This window comes from Pleurodeles waltl, chromosome 7, assembly GCF_031143425.1.
Source record: "Pleurodeles waltl isolate 20211129_DDA chromosome 7, aPleWal1.hap1.20221129, whole genome shotgun sequence".
NCBI classification, from domain to species: domain Eukaryota; kingdom Metazoa; phylum Chordata; class Amphibia; order Caudata; family Salamandridae; genus Pleurodeles; species Pleurodeles waltl.
The window spans coordinates 1,256,217,372-1,256,244,607 of record NC_090446.1 but is presented as its reverse complement, the minus strand read 5'-3'; the positions used below and the strand labels follow the sequence as shown (position 1 = coordinate 1,256,244,607).

At 42.2% G+C, this 27,236-nt stretch overlaps 1 protein-coding gene across 1 annotated transcript in view; it reads left to right on the top strand.

Moving 5' to 3' along the window:
- The window catches only part of GLP2R (glucagon like peptide 2 receptor), a 754,367-nt gene that overhangs the window by 499,703 nt on the left and 227,428 nt on the right, over nt 1-27,236 (top strand). Inside the window, exon 6 of the mRNA XM_069200419.1 lies at nt 16,485-16,641. Coding sequence (XP_069056520.1) covers nt 16,485-16,641 — 157 coding nt within the window. The remainder of the gene's footprint in view (nt 1-16,484; nt 16,642-27,236) is intronic.

Genomic DNA, 27,236 nt, shown 5'->3' with positions numbered 1-27,236 from the left:
TTTGGAATATTCGTTTTCAGGAAAGAGATTATGTCATTGCCTTCCGCCTCCTCAGGAATGCCATAAATCCTAAGATTTTCCAAGTCCTCAGTTTGCTGCTTCAGAATCGAAATTTCTTTAGACATGGCATTAATCTTAGTAACCTCATCCTGCACATTACTAATCCTTTGCTCAGCCTCTGAGACCCTGGATTCCAGACTTGACCACTTTTCTTCAATCCTTTCAAGGGTAGCATTAGTTTCCATCACAAACGGCTTCAAGTGTTTTATTTCGTCCATAAGGTCTTCCAGGGTCAGAGGCAAAGGAGATTTTGTCAGAGAGGAAGGATCCTTCTTTTGTCGTTTAGAGGTATTATTATAGTCCTTCCGTGACAAGGACTTGGTTCCAGAAACCACTGCAACCGTTGGAGAAGAAGAGGAGGGAGGCTCCATATAAATAAATATGCAGAGAATAAAACTCAAAACTAATAGATAATATAAAAATTATCTTAAATGCAGCACTGCAGTCTGAAAAACGCACAATACAGAAAATCTCTTGACCGGCAAAATTATTATAGACACATATAGCTCCTGAGGCTGTAGATGCTGACCATATCCCAAATGTAGAGGAAAGTGGCTGGATAAGAGTAATCCAATGTTAAAGAAGAGAAAATGAGCTTCATAGAGTACCTGTGTCCAACAACAATAAAAGTATGCAGTTGTTTTTCCCTTCTTTTTTCCTCTAAAGAAAATAAATATCAAAAAATCTAAATGGCGGCCACCAAAGCTGAGGAGGGGCCAAAAAAGGCAAAACACACTACAAAACACACTTCAAAATTATTCCAGCGATAAAATATCTGTTGCCCTCATATTCCCATCTCTGTGGCTCTAATTATTTCTGTTCATAGTGCTCAAATGCCACCAAACGAAGCGAAAACGTCTATGTGACAACGCAGAGCTGCAATAGAGAGCGGAAATCTTGCAGGTGTCTTGGCCACGCCCCCTATACTATATTGTATTTTAAATACAAATCAAACCCCAGGCTGTAAATGGATGAGTTCACAAGCAGTTCTACGCCAATACCCCTGGACACTGTCTTGAAAGTAGTTGTCTGCCATAAGACACTCAAACCCCATTGAGTATTTCAAAATGGAATCTCACCAGCAAGAGATGACAACACTATAACACAGGTGGGAGTCTTACACCAACCAGCACCATTTCCACACTTGAAAAATTATATGAATCACCCATCCCTGGCATGGTGCTTCCAACATTATCTTCTTCAGCATTTCACCTATCGTTATCCAATGATGCATGCCCCAAATTCCACATCCTTCCCTTTTCCGTGTCTTGATGCATTCATGAACAATGTGGCTGTCTGCAATGGTCTTGAAGAGCTTGACCACCACAACCCACACCTAACTCCCACCCAATCTGCAATATTCATCTACTTTCTGCTTGCTACCTTTATTAAACCCACAAGCTGTTCCTCCATAAGAGCATAGGAGCATTGCCCATCCCACACTGCTGCAGAAACCTAAAAAACTAAAATGGTAATACAATTATTTTATTACCAATTTATTTCTTTACTCTGTGTCAAACAGAGTTTGAGGGCGGGGCTCAGTGCATCATTGCTGCTGATTGGCAGCAATGAGGAATGGCCACTTCAGTTTGAATTGTGCATGTAGGTTTGGCTGGCTATCTTGCTACGGCCTGTCCACCATGCTCAATTCCAACTTCTCCAACCCAGCTGTTTTAGACAGCATGGTTGGAGAACAGAGCACTGAGGCAGCCTGCTCCAGCCATTCCAGATTCTTCACTCATGCTGTGTAACAGTATTAGAGCAGCATCTCAGTTAGATAAGGTAGTTGGCTGTGGGACCTCATGCTCAGAGGAGGACTGGATAACACCTAGGACGTGCTGCATGCTAAGGTAAGTAAATCTTTTATTTTTTATTTGTTAAATGTTGTTTATTTTGAAGTATTTTATGTATGTGTTTTAGCGTATTATGTCCCACCAGTTTTGTAAGTCACCAACTGCCACTGCTTAAACCATGTTTCTTTCTGTTTTTTCCATAGCTAATTATCTTCTCCTCCAGTTGTCGTCCAATGATACAGAACATACCCATTATATACATCCATCCATTACAGAAATAGTTTGGTGTTGAGGTGTTTTCCCTGAACTATATAAAAAGAGTCTATAATTTAATGGGGCTACATTCTATATGTTAACACCCTTTCCAATATAAACCACCTGATCTGACCAATTAGATCCCTACAACGTGTGGTACAACCTCTCTTTCATACCATTTTCAGGATAACACACAGTGCTTTTCCTATGTGTGATGCCAAATTTATTCTATTTGTTTGGAACAGCATTTTACTAAATTGTCTGTTATTTGTTTCCAAAATTCCTCCCTCCAGAAAATACTCTCTAGGAACTTCATAACATCCCAAGAACTGATGTCGCTAACCCACTGCACCTCCATCTTATCAGGCTCTTCCTCAATGAACATATAAGTGAAAAGTTTGCTCTTGAAAACTAATCACCCATTTCCTTCTTATAGCAGAAACAGAATCCAACCCATATTTCTGAAAAGGTCTCTCACAATAGCTTATGGTCACTTTTTAGCATGAATACATCCACCCAATGAATTCCACAAAGGTATTGATCATCCTGTTCACCACCAGCTTCTCCTTCGCAATTGTTCTATGTCAACTCGGCACACCTCAAAGACCTTGACACAAATGATACTGTGAGAGTACAGGGCTGATTGCAGAGGCCCACTAACATTTGCCCCCATTTTTCACTTTTTGCTGGTGTTTTCCTGACTCTGAATGTGCCCTGGCTACTGCATAACCAGGCCTAGGGCCTGTGCTCTGTGTAAAATCAGTATACAAATTAGACTAATTATAATTGGCTAAGTCAACCTACCTATAAGTCCCTAGTATATGGTAGGGCATGTAGGTTTAGGGACCCCAGCATAGGTAGTGCACCCATAGGTGCACTGCTGAAGTGCCCAGTGTCATTTTAAAGGCAGGCCTGCCTTGCTGGCTGCTTTTAAATTAAAGTTAAATGCAAATTCAACTTTGGAATTAAAAGTAGTTCCAAAGTCTTAAACTACCTTTTTTCACATAAAAGTCACCCCTAAGGTGTGACCTATGTGCACCTAGGGCTGAGTGCCATGTAACTATAAGCAGGGACCTTATAAAAATAGTTTTATAAGCCCCGGTGAGGTAAAACAGCCAAATTAGTTTTTTCCTCATTGTAGTGAATGGCCTTCATAGACTAGAATCGGGAGACTTCATTTTAATTTTTAAAAGTCCCCTTAAGTAATAGATACAAAGAATTTGGTATCAAATTAATTGTTATAATAAATCCCACAACTTCCAGTTGTTGGATTTAATATAACTTGTTCAGATAAAGAGTTTAAACTTTACATGAAAAATTGCCAATTTCAGCCCTGCAGTGTTTTTGCTGCTGTGCTCTGATTGGCCAACCTCTTGATGAGGTGTGAAGTGGCCTGGCTTCACACAAAGAGATGTGCCAGTGGGAGGAGATCTCCCCTCAGCAGATGGTGAGGCAGGAAGGGGGAGGGCTGCCAAACTGGTCTTCAAAGGCAGAGAAGGACATTTGGAGCAACCCAGCAACACCCCCACATCCTGAAAACCCAGACAATTAGGTGCCCCCTTGATTAGATTAGGAGGGGGCAGGAGAGGGGTGTGTTTCGGATTTTTAGCCACACCAATGGGTGGGCTCAGCCAGATGTAACCTCTAAAAATGACTTTCAGGGATGATGGATTTTTGAGGAATGTTGCTCCCTGGGATTGATTTTTGCCACACTTCACAGGAAGTGGTCATCGCAGGGGGAAGGACCCTGCACCTGATTGGAGAACCAGGACCCCCCTGTTTTTCACCCAGGAGCAGGGATAAAACTGGCAGACCTGCACCCACACCTCAGATCTCTATCAGATTCCAAAAAAGAAGAACTACAGGAGAAGAAGGACTGCCCTGCTGGTCCCCTGACCTGCACCTGGACACTGCACTCTGGAGGACTGCACCAGCTGCACACTTGGGCTTCACCACTAAAAGGACTTTACCTGTCTTCTACTGCTTCAAGAAGGGACTCCCTGTTTGCTACAGGTGCAAATGAGCTGCCCAGAGTCCCCTGCATTAAGTCCTGCAAGCAGAGCCCAGCTGACCAGCATCCAGTGGCCATTTGAGGATTCTGGCCAGCTGCATTCTGGGAATTGTAGTCCCAACACCCAAGGAACAACTCAGAGCTTCTGGAACCTTGGATCAAGTTGTGGACACTTCAAGGACACAAAAAGGACCTCTGGAAGAAGATCCAGAAGTTTGGAGACGTTTGGAGCAACTCCGTAAGTTGAAGAGGTGCATTGTGGGTGTTGTAGTCCCAGACCCCAAGAGGCACACCAGAGCCTCTGAACCCTTGGCTGGTGCTGTGGACCACTTTCCTGAATCAAACACTTCTGAAAGTAAGTGTGACGGTGTTACCTCGTGGGTGGCCTGAACTCTGGACTTTGTTCCTTTCAAGTGTGAACTTTTTTTTTGTTAACCCTTTGAGCGCTAGTTGCTTCTATGCGCTAGAAAGCATTAATTCTTTAAAAATTCATATCTCTGGTTCCCCTTATCTGATTGTATTTGTTTTTGTGTCATTTTAAAGATAAAAATATAATCTATTTATTATAGATTGATTTTAGATTTTTAAACTGTTTCCTGTGTTTTATTTAATTACTGTTTTGTGATATTTGAATGATTTACGCTTTGTCTCCTAAGTTAAGCCTTGTTGCTCGTTGCCAAGCTACCAAGGGCTGAGCTGGGTTTAATTTACTGAGACCTAACTGGACCTAAGTGGAGGTTATTGGCCTATTGCTAAGTGTAGGTACCTACCTGCCCTTACCAATAGCCCATTTTCCAACATTTTTGGTGCGCAGTGGTGGGATCCTGTATTTGTGTTCATTATCACATTACAGTTTTAAGTCAAACAAATTAAATATCCTTTAAATTGTCCTAGTGCAAAAATTGTTTTTAATTTTTAATTTGGAATAATTTCAATTATTGAATTGTTGTGATTTTTCTAAATTCTTGTTTCCAATTTTTGCAAAACGTTTTCTGTTGACACAAAACTAGGGAACCATGGAGCTTGAGCTGGCTAGCCTACCCACACTGACAGTAGTCCAGCTTAGGGGGCTGTGTACTGCAAGGGGGTTGCCTGCAACCACTGACCTCTGAAAGCATGTCCTGATTAAATCCCTGGCAGCATAGGCTGAGGCCCAAGAGGTAGGCTCAGAGGAAGCTCCAGAGGAGGAAGAAGCAGGGGAGGATGCTAGCTCCAACCACTCGGGGAGGGAGGGCATCTGAGCCTAGGAGAGGAGGAGGAAGACCGGTCCTCACTGCACACAGTCACTAGGGTCATACCCAAAGCTAGTTGGGGGAAGGAGGTCCCTTCAGAAGGAGAGAACCTGTCCCTCAGGGAAAGAGAGCTGGAGGCCCAGCTAGCATTTATAGCTTTGGATGCAGAGAAGCTGGCCCTAGAAAAGAAAAAGTGGGCAAGAATTAAATAGAGAGATGGTGGCAACAACAGAGAAGCTGAGGTGTCTATGGGTTGTTTTTTTTGCCCCAGATTACCCAAGGGGATGGTTCCTGCTTCTGTAGAGGGGGATGACATAGACAAGTGGTTGGAGGCCTTTCAGAGGGCCCTCCAAATGAGAAGGGTTATGCCTCAATACTGGGGTTCATTTGTATGGGAGTTGGTCCCCAACTCAGGGAGCGATAGGCTTCTGACCTTAAGTGGGGAGGAGGCAGATTCATACCCTAGTGTGAAGAGGTGCTTAACCAAGAAGTTTGGTCTGACCCCAGAGCAGTATAGGATGAAGTTCAGGGACACCCAGAAGGTCAGTACCCAGTCTTAGGTTGACTTTGTAGACACCTCACTTAAGGCACTAGAGGGCTGGATTCATGGTAACAAAGTAATACTTATGAGGGGTTATACAATCTGACCATGAGAGAGCACATCTTGACCAACTGTATCCAAGAAAAGTTATGCCAGCATCTAGTGGACTCTAAGCTGACCAACCCTAGAGAGCTGGGGGAGGCAGCTGATGAGTGGTTGAGAACCAGGGTGGTTGCCAAGTCCCAGGGGGAGACTCCAAGAAGGGGGGCTCAGGTCGCCAAAAACCTAAGGAGGGAGGTGGTAAGCCCACCACAGAGACTCCCTCTGTACTCCAGAACCCTAAGAAGGAGGAGAGTAAATCCCACTTCCACTCTGACAAGCAGAGTCAGGTAGACCTAGGGTTAAAAAAAACTCTTGCACAGTAAGACTTGCTGTGACTGTCAGCAGAGAAGTGTGGCTCAATGGTTAGAGCGGCAGACCCTGATGCAGAAATCTGGTCTGGGACCAGGGTTCAATTCCCGCCTCGACGGGTCTTGGGCTCAATTTCCTCAGACCTGATAATTCTCACATCGGTGCCTAATCTAATTCATGGGTCCCACTCTGTAACTCTGGGCAATAGCTTGCTTAATCTCCACAACGGCCCCAACAGCGCTGGGATGCCTGGCTTCACCTTGGAAGTTTCCCAGGAGTGGGCACCTCACAGGGAAAAGCCAGGAGGGGTTCCACAGCGGTATGCGTACAGCGCCTTGAGACCCTAACGGGTGAGTAGTGCGCTATACAAGTACGAAGTTTGCAGACAGGTCACTTCAGAGGAGATGCAGCCTGTCCAAAGAAGGTGGTTAGCACTGGGCTGTCCAGTGTAGCCATGGAGGAGGACTCCTCAGATGATGAAGTCGTCCCAGCACTGGGTGAATGGGATCCCTACCACTGGCCTGAGAGACACCTGTGCCAGTCACACTATAGTGAGTGACCTGTTAGTGACCCCAGACATGTATGTCTTAGGAGAGACCAGGAAAGTCAGGATAGCCACAGGGGAGGTCACCTCCAAACCTGTTGCCATAGTGCCCCTAGAGAGGGAGGGTATCTTTGGCTGGTTTAGGGTGGTAGTCAGTGCTGATCTCCCCTAGATTGTATCCTGGGCAATGACCTCCCAGAGGTGAGTCTGGTCCCACATGGGGTGGTCGCCCAGGGCGCCCCCCACCCCAAAGTCCTGGGGAGTCAGTGCCTACAGTTAGGAGACAGGGGTCCCCAAGAAAAGGAAAGAAGAAAAGAAGGGTGGACCACTCTTAAAGAGAGTTCCAGGGAGCCAAAGGCCTTCTGCCCCAGTAGGGGGGGAGGCCAGAGTTGGCACTGGTGAGGCCTCACCTGACCCCAAGGAAGTCCTGAGTAGTCAGGCAGCTGTCCAGATGCTGGGTGTTGCCCCTGCACTGACAGAAGGGAGAGTTGAAGAAGGGTGTCTGCCACAGGAGGTGGTAGCCCCCCACTCTAGACAGCAAGAGGGGTGCCAGGACCCCACAGTTGCCCCTAAAGCAACTCAGCCACCTGTCAGTGGAGAGCTTAGGGTGTGGTTCTGGTTACTGACAGCTGTCAGTAGCCTCTGCTGGGTGCTAGCTTTCCTGCAGCACTGCACGTGGCCTGGGAGGCAGACCCCAGGGCCAAAAGCAAAGTAGGCCCCCTGACCCTGTTGGTCATGGTGGGGTTGCTCAAGTGTTGGGGGACCTCTTTGGGTAAGCTAGGTGTTGCCCTAGCAAAGTTAGGATTAGGAGAGGTGGGCACCTCACTACCCAAGTTGGCAGAGAGAGAGGAGGTAAGTTTCAGTTTGAGATGTGTCCTTTCACTGTTGGGATGGATTCACTACCCAGAGGGAGTGACCATGGCAGGAGGATGTAAGGCAGAGTAGGCCCTGCAAATGGACAGCCTGTTCTCTTCACTGTCTTCCTCGCCTGACAAGCCAGGAAGACTCTCCCAGGGTTGGGCTGAGTCTCCTGGGCGTGTGGGCTGGGGGGGTGTGTTCTTGTATGAGAGGACAGGGCTAATTGCAGAGGCCCCCTAACTTTTGCCCCCATTTTCCACTTTTTGCTGGTGTTTTCCTGACTCTGATGGTGCCCTGGGTACTGCTAACCAGTCCCAGGGCCTGTGCTCTGTGTAAAATCAGTATGCAAATTAGGCTAATTATAATTGGCTAAGTCAACCTACCTATAAGTTCCTAGTATATAGTAGGGCATGTAGGTTTAGGGATCCAGCATAGGTAGTGCACCCATAGGTGCACTGCTGAAGTGCCCAGTGTCATTTTAAAGGCAGGCCTGCCTTGTTGGCTGCCTTGTGCGCCCTTAGTGGCTAGGGTATGCCCAGACGTAGGTCCCTTGCTCACTGCGCCACTGGATTCAAGCTAGCCTGGCTGATGAAGGGTGATACTCTGAAACCGGTCCCAGCATACTTGTTTCCTGTCAACAGAGGACCTGGCCTGTCAGTTTGGGCTGGACTGTTCTAATAGGGAACAGGGTCAAGACTGATTTGAATGTGGCTGGGTCCAAACTGGAGTGACGTGGCAGCAAAATAATGATGGATTAAACCCAGATCAGTGACTGGGGGTGAGTGTTTGAAAAGTTTCATCACTCTGTCCATCATATTATTTTGTTTTGTGATGTTGGCTTGTGCGCCCTAAGTGGCCCTAAGTGGCTAAGGTATGCCCAGACATGGGTCCCTTGCTTGCTGCACCACTAGATTCAAGCTACCCTGAAAACTGCTCTCAGGATGCTTGTTTCCTGTCCAGGGAGTGCCTTGCCTGGCAGTCCGGGCTGGACTATTCCCATGAGGAACAGAGTCAAGACTGATTTGCAAATGGCTGGGTCCAAACTGGGGTGATGTGGCAAGCAAAATACCAATGGATTCAACCCAGATCTGTGACTGGGGTGAGTATTTGAAAAGTTTCATCACTCTGTGTATCATTTTATTTTGTTTTGTGATGTTGCTTTGTGCTCCCTAGGTGGCTAGGGTATGCCCAGATGTGGGTCCTTTGCTCGCTGCACCACTATATTCAAGTTAGCCTGGCTGATGAAGGGTGATACCCTGAAACTGGTACCAGGATGCTTGTTTCCTGTCCAGGGAGGACCTGGCTTGGCAGTTCAGGCTGGACTGTTCCAATGGGGAACAGGGTCAAGACTGATTTGCATGGGGCTGGGTCCAAACTGGGGTGACATGGCGAGCAAAATAACGATGGATTAAATACAGATCTGTGACTGGGGGTGAGTGTTTGAAAAGTTTCAACACTCCATCAAATCATTTTATTTTGTATTGTGATGCTCAACTGCGAGTAGGGAACAGACACATTGCTGACTTTTCTGACCCACGCCTGCACATGCAGCTTTTTATTTTCACCAAAATCAGGTACTTTGTGTAAAATCAACATTTCCATTGTTTTCTATGTAGTAACACTTATTCATTCGAAAATTCATATCCTGACTTGTGCATGTTGGATTTTTGTTGTTTTTGGTCTTGTTCCCTATTTTTCTAAACTGGTGTGGTGTCCATTTTGTAGTACATTCACTGTATTACTGTGTGTTTTGGTACAAATACTTTACACATTGCCTTTGAGGTAAGCATGATTGCTTGTGCCAAACTACCAAGGGGATGAGCAGGGGTTATCTAAAGTGTGTATCTCCATTGCCCTGACTAGAGTGAGGGTCCCTGCTTGGACAGAGTGCAAACTGTCTGCCAACCAGAGACCCCATTTCTAACACACCTTAATAGAGATGAGGATAAAAGCAATTTAGAAAGCAATTTATAAATAAGGAGGCTTTAAGATGAGAAGGCTAAATCTGATGTAGACTAGTAGTAAGAAGAGATGAGCCCTGAGAATTGCTTGAAGAATGGAGAGCATTCTGCAGTATGTTTAATAAAAGGGAGAACTGACATTGAAATCAAGTGGGGCATTAAAATTTCAATTGCAATTGAGGAAGGAGACATGATCATTATCCTGAAAGCGATCAAATAATACCATGTTCTTTCCATGACCTTCAGTAAAGCTGCCTATTTCTAGACTTAAGAAGTTTGTTATGCCATTAGGGTAAATCAAAAAAGTGTATGGAATAGTTGGATGATTAAAGGAGATATGATGACACAATTAAACAGGTATGGTAAATGACTGTGGGAGTTATGCTAGAGAGACATGAGGAAAAATAAATAGTCTCTCAAAAAGAGAAAGGATTAAGGAACATTTTCTCAATATCCAGCCAAAATAGAGAAATAGATGAAGCCATTTTTTGCAACCAAAGAACAGCCTGACAAAGACAAAAGCCACTGTGTTATTGATGAAAATGATGGATGTGAAACCCTCCCTCCACTTGATTTTCAGTTTACTCAAAGAAATTATAGATCTCTTTTTCTGCCACAAAGAAGAGAGAAGAGAGCCAAGTCTCCTAAAATAGGTGAGGGGAATTTCGACCAGCATCATAGAAACTGTACAAAGTATAATGGGTAAGACCAATTTAAAAGAATCTAAGCAACCCCACCAAGGTAAGAAGAGAGGGTTCCATCTTGAATGGAGGGATTCCGATTTGAATAAAACTTCCTTAAGATTAATATGAAATATCTCGTTGACAGAGGAAGTAAACCAAGCACCCAAGAATTTGATTTTGGAAGAATTCCAGGTAAATCAAACTCAAATGAACGCTTGGTACAAACTTTGTGTAAGGGGAGTATTTCAGTTTTTTCAGTGTTAATTTTATAGCCAGCGACTGATGAAAAAAGAGAATTCATTTAATAAGGCTGGCATTGAGAGATCAGGGTTGGAAACACAGTGAAGAATATTGTCTGCGTCAGCTGCCAATAAAGAATGGGGGTCACCATAAGGAAAGTCAGATACTAATGAATTATTTAAAATGTGGGAATGGAAAAATAAATCCTTCTACCTGTGTCATCATTTTAAAGAGAAATAACAGTACAATCCAGTTTTTTGTTATAGAGCATAATAACACAATTTTTCTTACTATGTGCAGGGGAGAGAAGAACTTTACTAATCCACCTGTGTTTGAGTTTAAATGCTTGAAGTTCAGTTAAGTGAGTTTCTTGTGAAAGAACCAAATCAGGTTTAAAGTGACTAAAATGTGGAAGGACTCTCTGTCTTTTTTGTAGGATTATTAAAACCTTTAACATTCCATGATAGAACTCTGAATGGTAATTCAAATAAGATGTCAAATGTATTTGGTATTCAGAAATAAAAAAGAAAACAACAAAATACAGAACAAAGCAATACAAGCATGTTACGTTCCGTAAGTTCAGTAGAAAACCGGGGGGGGGGGACAAAGAGGGAGCGGAAAAGAAGTACAGGACGAGGGAAATAAGATAGAGAGAAAAGAGACAGTGCTTGTCAAATATTTGAAGAATGAAGAGAACATACCTTAGTGAGATGAAAAAAGAGGGGATGGGGTGGTGATAACACAGAATGAAGATGGCACAACTATGGAACATAACATGCCAACACCGGTTGAATGGTGAACAAACATGTTGGAAATGAGGAAAAGTCTGTAACAACAAAGCATGGGTCTAAGATACAAAGAAGGGGGCCATTGTCCCCTGTGAAAACAAGAGCAAAACAACATATTGACACAAAAAGTGAAAACTCAACTATCTATGATGCATCAGACAGGACAATCAAGGCTGTTGAGACGGTTCTGATGTGTCCATGATTTAATTAGCTGGACTTCACAGAAAAATTCCTAAGGTCCATTAGATCATCATAAGTAGTAGTTTTATCTTTATAAGTTACTTTGAAGATGCAAGGATGGAACAATTCATAGCAAGCCCTAGAAGGTGGAGTGATGGACAAAAATCCAGAAATTCCTATTTCTTAAGTCCACACCCCCCTCGTTCTGGTGATATCTTGAATGAAAAACGTCTTCCTGTCCAACAACAAAAATTGTCTCTTAGCTTTTGCTAAATTCAAAAGCTTGAGAAAATTTCTAAATTTAAAAAACAGGATAATAATCCCCCTGGGTCTGAAGGAAGAAACTGATAAACTTAGATGCTGACCAAGTCTGTGTGCCCAGCCAAAGGCGGTAAAATGCCAAGTTGAGGCAAAAAGGAAGCTGAAAATGAAACAGTGACTGTGCCTTCTGTCTCTTCTGGAAGGCCATAAATCCACATGCTTTCCAGCTATTCCTATTTGCCAAATCTTCTGACTGCCTCTTCAATGAGGCTACCTCCTACTCCAATAAAGTAATTTTAAGTATTTCATCTTGAATGTCACTGACTCTCTGTTCCACCCCAGAACCCTTATTTCAGTGAGAGACAATTGCTTATCTAGGCTCTGGATGCACTTATTAGTTTCCTCCACAAAAGGAAGCAGTGCTGTTATTTCCTCATATAAGATTTCCATGGGAATGGGTGAGAGATGATTTGCTACGTGTGGTATGGTCCTGTTTAAGCCTCTTGGTTGCAGAAGCAGTATGAGGCTTTGAATAATTCACAAAGAATTGAAGTAGCTGCTATTGAAAACATGGTTGACATCAAGCACAAAGGCACAGATGAGAGTGAAGGAGGTTTATTTTTTGGTTTCTTTATTCAAGCCATGCAGTTCTCCTAAGCAGCAACACAGAAAAATATTATAAACAAAATATACACTCAGTGGTGAAACCCAGAGGTAATTGTGTAACACTCACCTTAAATATTCAGAAATAACATCTCGAAATGTGAAAATTACAGTCACAGAAGCTGAAAAATGAATTCAGTGTATTAAAATAAGACTTCGTTATAGGTCTCTTGAGAGGAATTCTCTACACTCTCAGCGCTGTAAATGCATTACTGAATATCCATTGCAATTTGCGCTTGCCTCAGGAGTGAACACCATCATCCAGAGCATAGTACAGGAAGCACTGGCAAGTGAATTGAGGATGCCATGCTCACTTTGGCATACTCCTCTCTGTTTGGCTTGAAACAAAGCTCTCATAGAGCCAAATAGCAGTGCCAGCATCTCCAAAAGCTAGGTGTGATGTGGAGCTTGTTTCTAGATGCCATCTAAGATGACTGCCAAACCATGTCCCCATGTTTATCATCTCTGAAGTGTTCTGTTTGTTAATTGTTTCAAGATCTGTTTGTCACCATGTACACATGAGAGATGAGATAAGGTTACGCACATTTTGAGATCACCTGATGATGGGTGTGCCTGACACCATGTTTCTAAGTCAGCTGGTGACACCTAAAAACTTCCTACAAAAAGTTCTGTTGTTTATCACATTCATTTGCATTCCTATCTCTCAGTAAATTTGGCAACATGTTTCTCTTCCATCAATCAAAACTCTACATAAAGAATTGAATATAATTTCTAGCTTGTGCGAGGTAGTTGCTAGGCAAACTTACTGAAAATGGTGATCCCTTTGTACACTCCTATTGCTCTTTGCAGCTTACTGCGGAATCAGAAACCTGCTCAAATATGTCGCTGTGCAACCAGCATATGTGTTAGGATTATTGTCCAATGACACACCTGAAAACACACCATTGAGGTGCTTACATTTTGCTCTTCCTGCACTTCATATGCCTCAGCTGATGTGCCTAGCAGTGACAGTCTTGAGACCCAACTCTATGATATCGCTGATGTGCTGAAATGCAACTCTGCTTGTGTTCCACTGTTACCACTGAATTCAACAAGCCTCACCTTGTGGTTGGTGATTCTCAGCCTGATGAAACACTGCGGCCATACCAAATGTGTGTCTTGCCTTAACAACTCTGTGTTTGAAATGAGAAATATATATCAACTACACGCCAAACAGGGCACAGTCTCTACACCAACATTATATGGCAACTCCATCAATGAGCTGTTGTGTGTTTAATAATATTGTGTAAAAAAAGAAGCAAACACATCACTGGACATGGATGAGTTTAGAAGTAGGTTTGCTCCAACACACTCCAGCCATAGCCTGAACTATGTGCTAGATAATATGCAAACACATTTGCCTATATTATATATCTTCCAATATAGAATCCCATGGTGCAAGGATGAAAAGAAGACTATAGCTACACAACGGTTTGGCATGTAGTCATGTTTTTCAAGCTCCTTGTGTTGAAGTAATGCAAATGTTGTGACAGTTTACTGAGAGTTCTAGGTTCTGAACATTTAAATTGCATGAACCTGTGGGTATGATGCAGCCATCTGCCCTTAGACCCTTTGCTAAAATGTTGCAAATTGAATTATTCAGTTTTTCTTTTGACTTATGCCTCATGATCCAAAGGTTAACAAACAAATAAAGGTCCCCCACATCACATCTTATTGGAGTAAACTAGTCTCAGTCTTTTCAACCTTGCTATATTGTCTCATGCTTTTCAACAAATTCAGTTTTCTCTATTGTTTAGCATACTGAAGTGTCTGTCAGGCACTCCTGGTACTGTTAAAACCTTCTGAATAAATGTGGTCATTACGAGTCTGGTAGTCACTAGACCACCAGACTCACGGATGGTGGTCAGACTGGAGGTGTTGGCGGTCCTATTCCCAGCGCTGCCCTGGGGTTTATGACCCCCTTCACTGCCAGCAGTTTCATAAAAATGCTCACAGAGAATGGGTGCAGGTGGCTCCAGGGAGGCCCTGCACTGCCCTGGCATAGGCAGTGCAGGGGTCCCATTTGCCAGCACCCTCGCAATGTTCACTGTGTCCAGGCAGTGAACATTGCAAGGGTACTGGTGCACCCTGCAGGCTACAGAATTGCTGTTGACACGATTTCAAGCCGGAGACAATGCTGTAGCCTGTTTCCCTCTAGGCCAGCAGGCGTAAACCTAAGTTCCGCTGACCTAGCGGGAAACTCTTATTAACTCTGGCGGAAAGGTCACCACTCGAAATCGGGACCCAAATATCAGAAAGAAAGAAAATAAAAGCACAGCAACTTGCAACAAACTGATTTGCTTCATACAAAGTTTGAGGAGAGGGTCTTAGGAAAGTTGGTTCATTAAGAATACTATGGTGATATAAAGAGTTTGAGAATAACTGAAATAATGAATTAAGTCCTAAAGTGGGTTAAAATGACTTGATTAGGGATGCATGAGACATAGGTGGTTTTAGACAGAGTATGGATGAACTGCGAGAAGGTACTGTAGACATCATTACATAAAGATTATTCAAATGAAAAACGTGTTCTGCAAACCATATCTATGTTTCCATTCATGTGTTTTCAATGCTGAAAGTTCCATGGTCAACTGGGGTTAAATCAATTAAAGGAAGGGCACTCTATGCCATGTGTTATCAATGTGTTGTATCTAAAATTTCAAGATCTCCATATGTATGACATTGTGCATTGCAATACATAAGAATTGATGAATTTTATTCAAATATGAAACCAATATGTAGTTAAAATCATCTATATTTGATATTACTAAAATGCCTGATGAACAAACTTCGAATTACTAATTCCGCTGGCTAGCTTTCCTAAGCATCCCAATGTTAGCCGGTGTCATAGTGAATATAACGTGCTAGTTTTTCCTGAATGTTTAGCTAAGCCCTATATAAGTCTCCCTTACAAACACATGCTTCTACGTGATCCCAATTGCCCAATGTAAGCTATATGTGTCATGTTTTAATTGTCAGTCTATGTTTCATTTTGGGTCAATATTAGATGAGGATGATTAGAGAAATAAGAAGCTAACACTCATTTGCTTGTACATGTATCGTGGTGCAACATGCATATCCCTGCTATTTATGTCTATTTTGTTCATGACCTGTGTCCTTAGTATCTAGAGGGCATTCTGATGTACAGTTCCATTCAGGAATGCAACACCTTTATTACAAACATTGATAGATTAAATATCCATTCAGACTAGGTGTTAATAAAAAAATCACTTATTTTTCTCAGTTTTTAGGTGGAAGAAAATACTAATAATACCTTGATCAATCTCCTATGTTCAGAAATAGTTGTGTTAATAAGGGCAGCATCGTGATGGACAGAGTATGAAAGACACTGAAAATTGTTTAGGCACAGCAAACAATAGTTATACCCATGATGAATTAGTGACAGTGAAGAGGCCTCTTCTGGTGAGCAATAAACAGACATAGAAGGATGGATGTTCTAGAGGACTGTTCCATAGTTGCTATTAATAAACACAGTAGTGAACAAAGGTGTCTAAACAGATTTTCGCTAGGCTCCATAGAAATAGGTAGTTTGAAGGATCACATGTTGACAATGTGGCAAGGATGTACCTTGAAAGTGGTATAAATATTCCCCAGGTTGAATGGAAATGTCTATGCTTGCTATAAATTAGAAACTACAAATTGTGCAGAACAAACACAAGTTTCCATAAACTTGAATTGTGATCTCAACTTGTTCTTCATATAGTTTTTTACTAATTATTAACGTTTCTGAGAATCATGGAATGGGGAATGAGGATTCTAGTATGTGGGACAATATCACATTGAAGTATGCTCCTCAGTTCCATTGAAATTGATGTCTTTCAATGGATGTTTATGATCATTAGTATGTGTAAAGAATGTTTCCTCTCAACACAAAAACAAACAAACATGGGCTGATGTTAAATCTGATTGATGTGGGGGTAGTGCTATAAATCCTTAGTTATACCATATACGCGCTGAATCTCATATATTATGTTTTCAACAGGAGACTTCATTGTACCAGGAATTATATTCATATGAATCTGTTTGCTTCATTTATTATGCGAGCAATAGCAATACTTGCAAAAGATATTGTATTTCAAAATGCTTACTCGAAGCGACCAAATGATGAAATGGGATGGATTTTATACTTCAATGCAGAGGTAATTTTTTAATAACATAACATGAAATCATATTAAATATCCAAAGTAGCATTCAGAATGTTTGTGTTTGAGCATGCTTCTTTTGCCTCTACAGGGAGTGCAGAATTATTAGGCAAATGAGTATTTTGACCACATCATCCTCTTTATGCATGTTGTCTTACTCCAAGCTGTATAGGCTCGAAAGCCTACTACCAATTAAGCATATTAGGTGATGTGCATCTCTGTAATGAGAAGGGGTGTGGTCTAATGACATCAACACCCTATATCAGGTGTGCATAATTATTAGGCAACTTCCTTTCCTTTGGCAAAATGGGTCAAAAGAAGGACTTGACAGGCTCAGAAAAGTCAAAAATAGTGAGATATCTTGCAGAGGGATGCAGCACTCTTAAAATTGCAAAGCTTCTGAAGCGTGATCATCGAACAATCAAGCGTTTCATTCAAAATAGTCAACAGGGTCGCAAGAAGCGTGTGGAAAAACCAAGGCGCAAAATAACTGCCCATGAACTGAGAAAAGTCAAGCGTGCAGCTGCCACGATGCCACTTGCCACCAGTTTGGCCATATTTCAGAGCTGCAACATCACTGGAGTGCCCAAAAGCACAAGGTGTGCAATACTCAGAGACATGGCCAAGGTAAGAAAGGCTGAAAGACGACCACCACTGAACAAGACACACAAGCTGAAACGTCAAGACTGGGCCAAGAAATATCTCAAGACTGATTTTTATAAGGTTTTATGGACTGATGAAATGAGAGTGAGTCTTGATGGGCCAGATGGATGGGCCCGTGGCTGGATTGGTAAAGGGCAGAGAGCTCCAGTCCGACTCAGACGCCAGCAAGGTGGAGGTGGAGTACTGGTTTGGGCTGGTATCATCAAAGATGAGCTTGTGGGGCCTTTTCGGGTTGAGGATGGAGTCAAGCTCAACTCCCAGTCCTACTGCCAGTTCCTGGAAGACACCTTCTTCAAGCAGTGGTACAGGAAGAAGTCTGCATCCTTCAAGAAAAACATGATTTTCATGCAGGACAATGCTCCATCACACGCGTCCAAGTACTCCACAGCGTAGCTGGCAAGAAAGGGTATAAAAGAAGGAAATCTAATGACATGGCCTCCTTGTTCACCTGATCTGAACCCCATTGAGAACCTGTGGTCCATCATCAAATGTGAGATTTAAAAGGAGGGAAAACAGTACACCTCTCTGAACAGTGTCTGGGAGGCTGTGGTTGCTGCTGCACGCAATGTTGATGGTGAACAGATCAAAACACTGACAGAATCCATGGATGGCAGGCTTTTGAGTGTCCTTGCAAAGAAAGGTGGCTATATTGGTCACTGATTTGTTTTTGTTTTGTTTTTGAATGTCAGAAATGTATATTTGTGAATGTTGAGATGTTATATTGGTTTCACTGGTAATAATAAATAATTGAAATGGGTATATATTTTTTTTTGTTAAGTTGCCTAATAATTATGCACAGTAATAGTCACTTGCACACACAGATATCCCCCTAACATAGCTAAAACTAAAAACAAACTAAAAACTACTTCCAAAAATATTCAGCTTTGATATTAATTAGTTTTTTGGGTTCATTGAGAACATGGTTGTTGTTCAATAATAAAATTAATCCTCAAAAATACAACTTGCCTAATAATTCTGCACTCCCTGTAATCAAATGTCTTTGAACTTTTTAAGACATACTGTTCAACACGTCAATATTATGAAGGATATTTGAAAAGTTTTTGTTTGAAAATGTCCTGGAAATATGATTACATCCAAAGGCTTGAATATTTGCATACATTGAAAAAGAATATTTGTTTAGGGACAATGGTAGCCTAATGCCAAAAATATTGCTATATTTATTAATTTAATGTTAGCTGGTAAGATCCTGTGATTTCTTTATCAATTACTAAACGCAGAAAAATCCACAAGCTCTGTCAATCAATTTCTCAAGAAGACTGAAGAGTTCCAAATCCCACCCAGCTCTAAACCATGTTCTAAACCATTTCCAGGAGTTCAGTAAACCTTTGACAGAAGTGATGCACACATTTAGGGGAAACAGGGAATTGATGTACTGAACATCGATGATTCAAAATCTCTTCTGTTCCCTAAAACTCCACACCAGAGATGCTATGAACCCAAATGGCACGATCCCATGCAGTCATTTAATTCGGAGGTGAACATTGTTATATCTAGGATGACTGGTGAGCATCAATCTACATATTCTTTTATAAAGGTTTGGGAGTGACTGAAGCCTCAAATACTAGCACATTAAGGGGCATATTTATAATTCCCCAGTGCCACCTTGTGCCACATTGGTGTCATTATTTTTGACGTTCATGTGGCCCAACCAGGCCGAAATCCCCACGCCGTGTTTACAGAATGGCACAATGCATGTCCCCTCTGAGCTAAATTATGCCTGCGCCAGGCATAATGTATGCAAAGGGGGCGTTCACCAATTATGGAGGTCTGAAAAAAAGTGCAAGGAAATCTATTAGATTTCCTTGCACCATTTTTTACAGCACTTTTGACGGCTGCTCAGAGCAGGTGTTAAACGGGGGCTTCCTTTCTTTAGAATGAGTCCCTATGAACTCTGCAGGAGTAGCGCTAACATTTTCGCTACTCCTGCAGACTACATCAATAGCGTCACATTGAATGACGCTATTGCCCCTTAACCTGCGCCATGGTGTGTCGTATTTAAAATATGGCACACACATGGTGGCAGTAGGGGGGCTCTATGGGGCGCAGGGAAAGTGGCACTGCACCTGGTGCAGCGCCACTTTCCGTAAATCCGCCCTTTAGACTCTCTTTAGAAAAGTAGGGCACATGCTGATGAAATTGCGGTTGCGGTGTTCAATTGTGAGGCCCAAATTCTTTGTTTAAGTGTGCAGTCATCAACTACATTGGAGACATGTGTCATAGCTAAGTTTTCTTCAGAATCTCCTACAGTAACAACAGCAGTGAAAAATGTGTCTACGCCACATCACAAGAGTATGATTAGGAGTATGAAAAAACCTGTGAGCAGGTACGTGTTCCAGAAAAGAAACATGTTAAACCCAGTGCTTAATTTGTGCTTGTTGTTTCCTGTGCAGAGCACCGGCACTTATTTCTGAGGGCCGGCGCTTAATTTTCTGTCTCAAGCATTTACTGCGAGCAAAAGACACGTGGGAAAGAGGGAGGAAGAGAAAAACGAAAAAGCGTCAGAAAGGGGAAAAGCAGGAAGCTGCAGGAGTGAGTTGAAGGGGGAGTGTCTGTAAATGGATTGAAGAGTCCCGAGATGGCTTCAGGATTACGCTGCCTCCGTATTATGTGCTCGCACTTTTAATTGCAGCAGCCGCCTGTTTAAGAGGAGAGCTTTGAGCACCGGCACCTTATTATTTACAAATTAAGCACTGGTTAAACCATGTCTAGGCTCACCCGTTTTCAATTTTTATCTGTCTCCAGTGGATTTTTTACGTTTATTCCAGCGTTTTGAAAACGTCTGTAAATCAGCGGTCATCAGTGTGTACACTTTTTAGGTGCTGTAAAACATAATGGGTGTGGAGTTTCTCCAGTGCATATAGAAAATATTAAGCACCTAAATGTTACTTCTCATTTTTTTAGGTGTACCTTGCTGCATATTTCTCAAACGTCCACTTATTTGAAATAGAATTAATCTTCTGTTTTTCATGTAATTCTTCTTTGTAGATTGAATTATTGCTTTATATTTGGCAGAAGTGGCCATTTTCCTCACCACTCTCTTTTGTGAAAAATCAATAATATTTATCTTAAATTCTCGACTTGTTTGTAAAGCAAGCGTACATGTGTGCAAGCAGAACTCGCAAATTAGTTGAGGTATACACACTGACCGGTCATTTGGGCAAATACTGCCCTTTCTTGGAACTAAACCCCACTATAAATCATTTTTATGAAGTTTTTATTTTACCAGTTAGATCTTCTAGCGACCATTGGGACTGGAAATAGGTTCTGAGACTGAAAGATGCTGACTTTACAATTGCAACCTGGAGAACATGGTTCATGTATCCAACATCTCCCCAGGTTTACTAAGACTGAGAAAGTGTAGTATTTCCTATGTTCAAAGAAGTGTGCTGTGTTCAGTTTTTGGCCTTTTAATTTCTATTTAGTGGGCTCACTGTGGCGACACATATATTTTAAACTACAGCGTTATGTATGTATATGCAGACTTGAGGGATTATTTACAGTGGTGGATGAGAGACATCTGAAAAAGTGGTGGAAGTCTCATCCCCTTTATTAAGAGCGCGTTGATGACAGTGCCACCACACGTTTGACAGATGTCCCACTCTGCTTAACTCTTAATAACACCCTTAATCGTATTTATATTTTATAAGGAGAAGTGTTGACTATCGGTAATGGTTGTATTGTCAAGAGCAATTGAAATATATTTTACTTACTGCAACATATCAGTTACACCTTCTAAATGAATCCAACACATGCATTCCCCGAGAGATTTTTCATCTGCAGTTCAAAAACGGGTGCTCTCACATAGTGATATTAATAAGGCCCGATGAATGGGTTACCTATGGCCTCCCTCTGTCCTTTGAAATGGGCTTTCCTGAAACGTTCTGTACATTGTGGTCAGAGACAAAAATGTGCTTCTATTGCTACGGTTTTTCTATCCCTTCCTTCCTTACAAGGTGCACAGTCTTTTCAATTTGGCTGCCTTTGTTGTGTCTCTCTTTCGATATTCAACACACATGGTACTTAATTGCTGCGTCTTTTTTATTGTTTGCATTGACTCTGTTTTTATTCTCATTTGTTTAGTGGAGTGAATAAGTGGACTATTTCAAAACTGCTACTGTGGAAACCATTCTGTGTATTTTCCAGTCTTGTTCAGGTGTTTCTGTAAAAAACATGAAATATATAAAACAATGGCAACACCGGTGCTACTAGCTTCCGTTTGTTCCTCACCATATAAGTTTATGCTTTGTATAGGAGGGTAGCTGTGATTTGCTCAGATGTGTCAGGAGAAGGAGGAATCACTTTCATCCAGAGCAATCATTTAAAAAGCAGTTTACTGCAGTGCATAGAACATAGCCCTTCTCAGAAGATGTAGTGCTACTATGGGCAAAGAAATTGGTTTAGCTCACATATAAGTTAAATAATATGTCATATGAACACTTCCTTTGTGTTGTAGAATAATTGATGGAGGCTGGGCAAGTATATAGCTGCTCTTAAAACATGGTGCATTCCCCCCCACCCCGGGTCATGCTGTGCCTTTTTGCGGATTCATCCCCAGACATTTTGCCTCCTTCCTTCTATTTTTCTAACCTCTTGCTGTTCTAAAAGTTGGTATGACTGGCTTATACCTAATTGGCACATTTAATTTACCTTAAGCCCCTTGTACAGTGGTATCCCTATACCCAGGGCCTGTGAAGTAAATGCTACTAGTGGGCCTGCTGCACTGCTGCGACACCCAGAGAAGTAGCCTTTCAAACCTGTCTCAGGCCTGCTAACGCAGGGCCTGCATGTGCAGTTTACTGCCACAGGGACCTGGCATCTAAACTTACTTGCCAGACCCAGAGCACCCCTGTTACTACATGTGAGACACCCCTAAGGTAAGCCCTAGCTATCCCTATGGGCAGGGTGCTATGTATGTAGAAGGCAGGACATGTGCCTGGTTGTGTGGCCTGTCCTGGTAGTGAAAACAGCCTATTTGGGTTTCTTCTTATGGGATTGCATTGGAAATTCCCTGCCTTATGTCTAGGGGGTATTGTCTGATTTATGAGGGGTAGTGTAGACATGTTTAGTAATGATAGTGAAAAAATGCTGCTTACTGGTGATTTTTCATTATCTTTACAGAAATACCACTTCTTGAAAGTGAGCATTTCTCTGTGCTTATGCCACTGGTGTTTTGCAGCTTGACTGCAATCCACATCTGGGTAGAGTGACAGTTGGGCTTTGTGCGTACCTTTAAGACAGCCTGTACACAGGGAGGGTGGAGGTGTCACTGAGGTGCATCTACAGTTTGAATGATCTTCCTGAGCTGAGAGAAGGGGAGGCGGGGAAATCTGTAAAGGCTGTGCCCTGGCCTCACACAAAGGGTTTGTTTACCCCCAACTGATGTCTGGAGCCTGTGCTGGAGGAGAGAGGGGACACTCCTGGAACCAGTTGTAACTGGTTGGAACCTCCTCTCCCCCTCTTTGTTAAACCTTTGAAAAACTGAGTATAAGTACAGGGGATTTTTCCCCACAATTTGAAAACACTCTGGACTTTCACATGCTTGTAACTGGAAACAGAATGCTGCTGGAGGGACTCACCAGGAACCGCCTTGGACTGCTGTGCTGACCTGTGACCTGCTAGGTCACTTGGAGGAACTGCCATTGTCTGCATCCCCTTTGTGCTGGCCTGCTGCTGTGCCTACCTCCCTGTGCTCCATCTTTTGTTTCCTCCCTGAGGCTTGAGGTACTGGGCTTTTCAGAACCGGTACTGATCCGGTAACCCAGTGGTGCCAGGGTACACCCAAAGACCTCGGGTACTTTCCTGATTCAGACCACAGAAACTCAGAGTCTTCTAGGTGAAGTCAAAGATCGAATTTATTGGCTGCAACCAAGTGACAAGCGTCCTAGAAGTACAACAGCACGGTTTGTATGTTCTCAGGAGACTGTGTTTAAATGCAAAGTCAGGTTTCCTTATATACAGTTTTTTAAGCTTCAGGCAAACATTCTTGACATTTTGGTTGGTCATTCACATGTTTTCACTACAAAGGAAAAAACAGTGTCATGATGAACCTCATATTTCATGTTATCCAACCCATAATAAATTACCCGGCAAGGCCTAGTATTTTACATCAGATAAGTGTGGACCCCCAATAAAAACGGGCACCTCCCCCTCGTAAAGTAAGAAGAAGAAAAGAGCAGGTGCAGGTGTGAGCAAAATTAGGCAGGGTGTGTGAGCGATAATAAGGGTTTAATGGCATGGTGTGCCTTGATGCTATCTGATTCGGCCACTGGGAGAGGGACTGACCAAACAGGTTTGGCCTGAGGCAATGGTTCCAGCTTGCCCAGGTCAGAGAAAAGTCAATCAAGGTGTACGTGTCCTTGGAATCAAATCTGACTGTATTATAAGCCTATGTGAGGGCAACTTTTAAAAATGGCTGCCGTGTATAAAATGGGAGCCACGAGTGCAGGACGAAAATGGCGATTTCGAGACGAAAACGCTGCTGGAATTGAGCGAAAATGCTCATGCTTAGTGTACTAGTCATTATCGGTCTTTTGATACTAAAATCGTACTGCTGTGGCAAAGTAAATTACATGGGTCCAGAATTTTTAGAACCACAAACCCTCCTTTTTCCCTTACATAGGCAATAAACCTATTCTCATGCTAATCTGAGTCCAGGTCTATGTTTCTAAAGTCGTTGAGATGTTGCTGTAACATCATCCTAGTATTTAGCTCGTCTCTTGGTGCAGGTTTCCTTATGCATGATGTAACACAGAGGCCACATATGGCAGGACAAAGTAAGGAATACCTCTATCTGCAGTAAGTGGCATAAGATCACACACCCAACAGTTAGTGATGTTCACTACTAACTAGTGTTGATGCAGAAGCTGTACAAAAGAATTGCTTACGAATTCTGATCTTCTAACCTGCTCATGTTCAGGAAAAGGGTGAAAAGAGTGCAAAGAAACAATAGTAGGAAAAGACATAGGTTGGGAAGTGGGTGCAGAAGTCAATTGAGTAGAGAAAAACAATCCCACCCATAAATGACAACGTCATGTTTAAAAGACACTAGAAAACACGTTATTAAGAACATATAGACAACGGGAGAAAGTAGTGACCACTATTACAAATGAAATAATAATTTTTCACAACCCTAACCAAAAAGCAAATCCTAAAATTATCTAGTAACATTTTTAGGGCTCCTCTGCATTTCAGTAATTTTGGTATGTTCAGGTGGAACAGTGGTGACTCTCATCAATGCTCTAAGGTGAAAAGGGGGTACTCTTTCCACAGAAAATTGACTTTATTCTGCTTTTACTAAACAGAATAGTACTTTAAAACAATGCCAGCAAAACAATCAGTCTCCTAACACCTAGTCTATACAATCACACGGAAACCTCTTGTGAAACCAACTATGCCCAGAGTCCGTTCAAAAAGCCTCTCTGGCAGGCTTCTATTGTCCATCAAATTTTCTTTTGTTGTTTTCTTTCGCATGGGCCTCTCAATTCAGGAGAAAAGTACTGATTAGTTGGAGTGCCCTCCTGGCAAACACCCACAGCTCACTCGAAAGTCTCAATGTCTTAAAGCAATGCACCAGTGTCTCTCCTCTGTGGCAGACACTACAAACAATGTGCTCTTCATTGATCAAGGGCACAAATCATCTCGTGCAGACCCAAGCAGCATTAATTGGGAAATAGCTCAAGCTCAGCAGCACTTTCAGACTCCAACACTCATTGTTTAATGTCAGAGGACGCTCAAGCTGCTCTTTCATGGGCACCACAATATAGTGCCTTTTTCCAAACTTGAAATCTCCGGTGCACTGCCCTTCTTCCGTTGGAGCAAAGAAAAGGGGGTGTGTGGCTAAAACTCAGGCCAAGGGGCTCAAGGGATTGCACACTGTCAGAGGTTACCAGCACATGACAGGTAGAGAAATGAAACCTCAAAACAGCTCTGCCATCAACAACAGGAATCCTTCTCTTTAGCTCTTTTACACTGAAACTTTGGTTTTGTGATGTCCAACGCCGTCTGATGGAGCAAGTACGATACCATGCGCTGGCGATCGCTGTCCAGCTTTGCTACTTTCTGGGTGCTGAGACTGTAGGGCCAAAACGTCCGTCTTTCATCTGTAGCTGTCACTGATGGGAATTAGGCTTAAATCAATGTCCTGCAGGTTATTATGACTTGATACCCGCAGAATCTAGTGACGTAGGAAATGTGCCACAGTTGTTAGTTCCCTTCAATTTAGTACAAAAACAGTTCATGGTTTTTAACAAGGGGACTGCAAGCAGGTGGTCTGCAATCTTCAAAGGAGTAGCCATACACCATGGGCATAAAATACAAAGACAAAGGCAGAAGGGCAAAACAGGGTCTCTAGCATCTTTAATTGGGTTCTCTCCATTATTCTCTGCCATCTATAGCTACATGAGAATTCTATCTGAATGGATTTCCTCACACAGTGGCATTGTCTAATGGGGTAAACACATATTTTCCTCAATGATTAAGTCTAGGTGTTCCTCCTTATCTTAGAACATCTCAATAGAGAAATCACATTATACCGATTATCAGGGACATGTAGAAACCTTCCTTTAAAAACTGTGCATCAGGTGCACTATGCAATACACAGTCTAATAGTCAAATGTGCAAACAAAAAGACAAGAACTAGAGGGTCCTGATATTTGCATGATTAGGACACATCTGATCCCACCAAAAAAAAAAAAAAAAAGTAGCAGGAACAGAAGGGAACCGAAGGGAACCGAAAACCAAATTAAAATAGACATTGAAAATTCGTCATGTTGAAAAAGGTAAACATAAGATAACTCCTATTGAGATGGAAAACTTGTCTTACTATAATATTGAGTCAGTTAACCAGTCTACCGCTATCCTGACAGTCAGGCTGGAAAACATTGAAGCAGGCCTAAGGCAAATTCTTGAAAACCAGTCTGGTCATACCAAAGGGAATTATACATAACATGGGGGTCCCTGGTACATCACTGCAGTCTGGAAATGTGAACCTGAACAATACATCAATAATAATAAAAGGTCTGACTGGTGAAAGGAATTTGAAAAAGAGAAATGGGACTAGGACATAGCTAAAATCTCAATAACTAAGCATGATGCGACATTGGTCAGGGGAAGTAACAAAAGAAAAAAATCTACAGGAAGAACAAAAAAATTATTTGGGTGATAGTCAGGCATGTGACACAACACCGAGAGTACGGGTGATACACAAAGGCCAAAGTTACACAAATTTTAACTCTACCGTTGGTGACTACACCATATACGGTACTCCTAGCTAATGTTTCAGTTCCTTCTTCAGGAAAAAATGAAAACCTGGTTTTCTTTTAAGGAACAAAAGCCATATGCTACTTAGGAAACAGAACATCATTAACTAATGTAATATAGAAATTAGGCCACCTTGAGTCACAGATCTATAATTTCATCCTTAGGTCCAATCAAGGCTACATAAATGTAGGGCTGCCTGTTCCTTTAAGGGAAGGGGCAGTAACGTGACTAACTGCAGGTGACACACTTTGATCCTGTATATCTCTTTTTATTTTCCTTCAATACCATTATAGCCAAATAGACATGCACTGGTGAAGTGTTGTCTCTTATGTTCACAGCATGAAATATCATTATCTGTGGAATTTAGTAACCAGAACAAGTTCAACCAACTGTTGCGTAGCGATGGGCATCGTCATGACCATCCCCTCACAACACAGGGGAGCTTGTAATAGTATCAAAAGCAGCAACAAACATGCAAAAAAAAAACAAATAAAAAAAAAAAAAACGCACAAAACGTCAAGCTATCAGATATACTTGCTGTGTATCAAGCACAAAAAGCATAGACAAAAAATAGCATGTGTGAATAAGCGGTGACACACAACACCATGTCATGTACTTTATGCACTGTAAACCTGCAGCCCAAAACCCAA